Source organism: Vicia villosa, unplaced genomic scaffold, assembly GCF_029867415.1.
Source record: "Vicia villosa cultivar HV-30 ecotype Madison, WI unplaced genomic scaffold, Vvil1.0 ctg.003211F_1_1, whole genome shotgun sequence".
Lineage (NCBI taxonomy): Eukaryota > Viridiplantae > Streptophyta > Magnoliopsida > Fabales > Fabaceae > Vicia > Vicia villosa.
This window is the reverse complement of record NW_026706144.1, coordinates 158429-163164: the sequence shown is the minus strand read 5'-3', so window position 1 is coordinate 163164 and position 4736 is coordinate 158429. Positions and strand designations below refer to the sequence as shown.

The 4736-nt window shown below is 41.1% G+C and overlaps 1 protein-coding gene across 1 annotated transcript; it reads right to left on the bottom strand.

Annotated features, from left to right (window-relative positions):
- Window positions 1-3579: 3579 nt before the first annotated feature.
- LOC131640589 (uncharacterized) lies at window positions 3580-4434 on the bottom strand. Its single transcript, XM_058910975.1, has one exon. It carries the CDS (start codon window positions 4432-4434, stop codon window positions 3580-3582), a length of 855 nt encoding a protein of 284 aa, XP_058766958.1.
- Window positions 4435-4736: the final 302 nt, after the last annotated feature.

Below are 4736 nucleotides of genomic sequence, written 5' to 3'. Positions count from 1 at the left end.
CGTATTTCCTCGGGTTGCTCCCAATGTTAATCCCAAGGAAAAGAAACGAACTATCCTCCACTTTACAAGAAAGCACATAAGCGGAGGCCTCAAGGAAGTTTCTCGATACATTTAAACCTATCAACTTACTTTTATGGTAATTGATCCCAAGACCCGACACCATCTCAAAAGCCTTCAAAACCACTTTAATAGCCCACACTTGTTTCCAACTTCCCTCTCCTATCAATAAAGTATCATCCGCAAATTGAAGTATATCCACCGCAACATTGTCATTAAAATCCACTCCTTTAAAAACACCATTGTTTATCGACTTCCAGACAAGACCCGTAAGGCCTTCGGCTATAAGCACAAAAAGAAAAGGCGATAAAGGATCACCTTGCCTTAGACCTTTCTCAACACAAAACTCATTCGTCGGACACCCATTAACTAAAACAGACATATCACTATGAAAAATAAACCTCTCCATCCACTTCCTCCACCTCTCTCCGAACCCCAATCTTCTTAACATGTATCTAAGGAAATTCCAAGAAACTTTATCATAAGCCTTCTCGAGATCTACCTTAAATAAAAGACAACCTCTAACTTCTTTCTTCGCAAAATCCACTAACTCATTAGCAATCAAAACCCCATCAAGTAGATGTCTATTCGGAAGAAAAGCACTTTGACAAGACGAAATAATAGAATGAAGAACCCTCTTCAATCTCCCCGCCAAGATCTTCGATACCACCTTGTACATACAACCCACCAAACAAATGGGCCTATAATCATCCAAAGAGATAGGATTAGATGACTTAGGAACCAAAGACAAAAAAGAGGAAGTAACCGCCTTAGAGATGAAACCACCGGAATGAAAATAATTAGAAAGTTTAAAAAGTCTTCCTTGATGAAACTCCAACACTTCTTTATAAACATAAAGGAGAAACCATCCGGGCCCGGACTGTTAGAAACACCGCAACTATCTATGGCTTCTTTAATTTCCTCCTCTTGAAAAGGCCTTTCAAGAAACGTCGCATCATTAGAACTAATGCTATTAAAGGGAATGCCGTCCAAGAGGTTTCTATCCGAATCTTCTTCCAAAAATTTATTAGAGAAATGCTTCCAAACTTCCTCCCTTACGTCCTCAACCTTTTCCACCATCCCTCCTTGAGTAACAATGGGACCTATATGATTAAATCTTCTTCTTTCTTTAACAACTTTGTGAAAAAAACGCACTATTCGAGTCACCTTCATTTAACCATTTAAGTCTAGATTTTTGAACTAGCATATTCTCTTTTATCCTCAAGTTCAACCAAAATATCTTATTGGCCTCTTGCCTACCTAAAAGAGACTCTCAAATCAAATCCTCCGTCGTATCCTCCAACCTAGAATCCCCCTCATTGATATCTCTAACTCCTTCCTCCACCTCCAAATCAATTCTACCAAAAACCGTCTTGTTCCACCATCTCAATCTACCTTTAATCCGGGAAAGTTTTTCCTTGAGCACATAATCACCTCTTCCTTCCACAACCATATCCTTCCATTCCTTTTCGACAAAAGGAAGAAAATAACTAAAAGTAAACCATTCATTGTTGAATTTAAACGGTTTAGGTCCCCAATTAAGCTTATCCACCACAAGCCACAGCGGACAATGATCCAAAATATCACGATCCCCAACTAATTGCCCAACAACTCCCCAATCATTAATAATTTTGCTCAACACAAGGAAACGATCAATTCGACTCATAGATCTACCATCTCCACTATACCAAGTAAATTTTTTTCCTTTGCTAGGAACGTCCACCAACCCACTATTATCAATAAACTTTGCAAAGAGCTCCGAACCCGACTCCATATCCCTAATCGATCTTCCTTTTCCTTTCATGAACGTTTTTAAACGCATTAAAGTCCCCTCCAAAGATCCACTCCCCATCCGAAAAAGAGCTTTTCAACTTTAACAAAATGTCCCATAAATCCTTCTTCTTTTGAAGAACACAAGAAGAATAAATGTTCACTACATAATAAAATTCTCCTTCCACTTCACCTTTATCCCTAAGAAGCCCTCTCCTTTAAAGCTATTAAGAACTTCCATCCTATCCTTCCTCCAAAGAGTAAGAATCCCTCCCGATCTACCAATCGAGTTCGAAAAGGAATACCCCACTTCTAAGTTACTCCACAAACCCCAAGCAATAAAATCCTCCATCTTTGTAATTTTTGTTTCTTGCATCATAAAAATATCCGCATCCCCCTTTTTAATAATAGAATTGATCCTTCTCCTTTTAAGGGCATTCCCTCCCCCCCTAATATTAAAAGATCCAATTATCATAAAGACGGAGTTGAAAGCTTCTTCCTTGGGACAATTACTAAATGCTCCTCTAAATCCGATCTCCCCTTCTTGTCAAAATTGGTGAAACGATCTTTCAAATTACTCAAACCCAACTCTTCACAAGCCGACTTCATTTTACCCTCCACGTCTTTGTTAACAAAACCCCACTGTTTTGGATTATTTATTCCAATCAAAACGTTCTCCGAAAGATTCTCATAACAAATACTATCTCCGCCACTATGAATTGAAACTGGATCCAAAAAAGATCCCTCTAACGAACCCGAAGAGAAACCTCCCTTAACCTTCTTTGAATACCCACCATTAGCTTTTTTCTTGGTCCTGTTTTTAATATTTTTCTTTCTCTTTAAACAACCCCCAGCCCCTAACTCCATAAGATTCCTAAACTTAACACTTTTGGGACACAAAATTTTCTTCTTGGGGATTCCATGCACACACTCAGCAGCTAAAGAAAAATGTTTCAAGTCCACAATCTGCTGGGAAACAGCCACCCCTCCGCCCTTCTTCCCAACTGGAATACCCCTCTCACCTTCATCCATAAACTTATTCAAAACCAACCTCCTTTTAGTAGCAGCCTCCACAGCAGAAGAAACCAACACAGAAACAGTTGGATTCACATCCTCCCTTACAGCAGAAACCACGCCCAGTTCGTCCTCCTTTTGATTCAAAACCAGCCCCTTAACAACCAATGAATCAACCTCGTCGTCACAACCGACTTGACCTACCGACCTAACCGCCTCATCAAAGCATCCCGCAGGATTACCGATATTGGAATTCGGAACAACAAAAATATCAGACATACCCCCTATAACCTTTTTTGCTAAAACACCTGAAGAACATTCTGCCTTACTAACAGCTATATCCGATACCCGCGATACCGGATTCATAACCTTTAGAGCACTCGAGAAGGCTTCTATACTATCTACCGATTCATCCTCTACATCAATGTACTCTTCGGACCAAAATCCACCAGAACTAATCGAGTCAGAAGAAATAGAATTACAAGCAGAAGAATTGATGTTACCTGAACGGAAACTGGTCTGAGTCGATTCAAGCTGCATCCCCAAAGAGAATATCTTGCCATCAATTGAAACCTCCACTGAGTCCGGAAAAACCACATCAATCTCCACTTTCAATTGGATTCTAGCCATCTCCATAGATTTACGATCCAAAGTACTCGCATCCACACAAACCAAACAACCCAATTCCTTTGCTAAAGTCTGAAAGAAAGCAGAATTCCAGGCCACAGCTGGAATGCCTCAAAAGTGAAGCCACACCGTTCTAAACGGGTCAACCAAATCAATTTTCCATTCGGAAACCTCGGAGAACCAATCCTGCCACCATGTCTCACCTTCCTTCGTAAAATCCACCAAAGAACCTTCCTCAATCTCCTCCAAAAGACACTTGGTTGCACCAAGTGGAATCACCTTGATAGCAAAGAAGCCCGCTCTCTCCACCTGTAATTGAATCCCCATTCCCGACCCTGGGATCCGAAGCGTCCCGACCAAAGCTTTTGATAATCTAACTCTGTCTTCCTCCATCGAAGAGTAAATCAAAGGAGATTTCTTAATCACTAAATTATCCCCACCCTCAAACCTGTCAGCCACCACATCAACGAAAGAACGTGGTTTTCTCCTCGACGCATCAATCACAGAATTCGCCCCCTGACCTTCATAAAACCTCCCTCCCTTAAAGCTAGGAAGAGCGCCATCCTTCTTCAACACTCTATGCGGATAACCCTCAGCAGCTTTTCTCGAGAATCTGGGTACGTTAGCGTGTATCTTAACCCCATCAAAGGACACATTATCAACCTTCATCGCCAGTAAACGTGCATCTGCAACATCAACAAATCTCGCAAAGCCGAAGCGTTTTCCCACCTTGTTCCTCCTGGGCGAAATTGCAACCTCAAAGATTTCTCCAATACACCCAAACACCTGAAACAAATCCCTCGCCTTACATCTGTCAGGAAAATGTGAAACGTAAATCGATTCTAACCTCTTCACCTCCTTCATCTTGCCCACCGAGAACACGTCCCACCTAGGGATCCATGCTTTGAAATGTTTCTTCCTCACAGAATTCCAAACCCCTTCAGTATCGACATCGTCACCGGACATGGCTACCCACCTGACTAAAGCCAATGGTAAACCCTTTACAGAAATCTCCGAGAAAACTCCTCGACAAGGTCCCTGTTCCTAAGAACAGGAATTTAAACCGAAGACGAGGAGTTTAAGAAGTCTCTGTAGACAGGCCCCACCGCACCTTACCAGATCGATAGAGAAGATTTGCCGGAAAACGCCATAAGCTCGCCGGAAATCGCCACCACGTAATTATCATTCCATATTATATTGTTTTTACATTTTTTTACTTTCATATATAGTACTCATTTTTAATATGGACTTGCATGATTTTTATTATA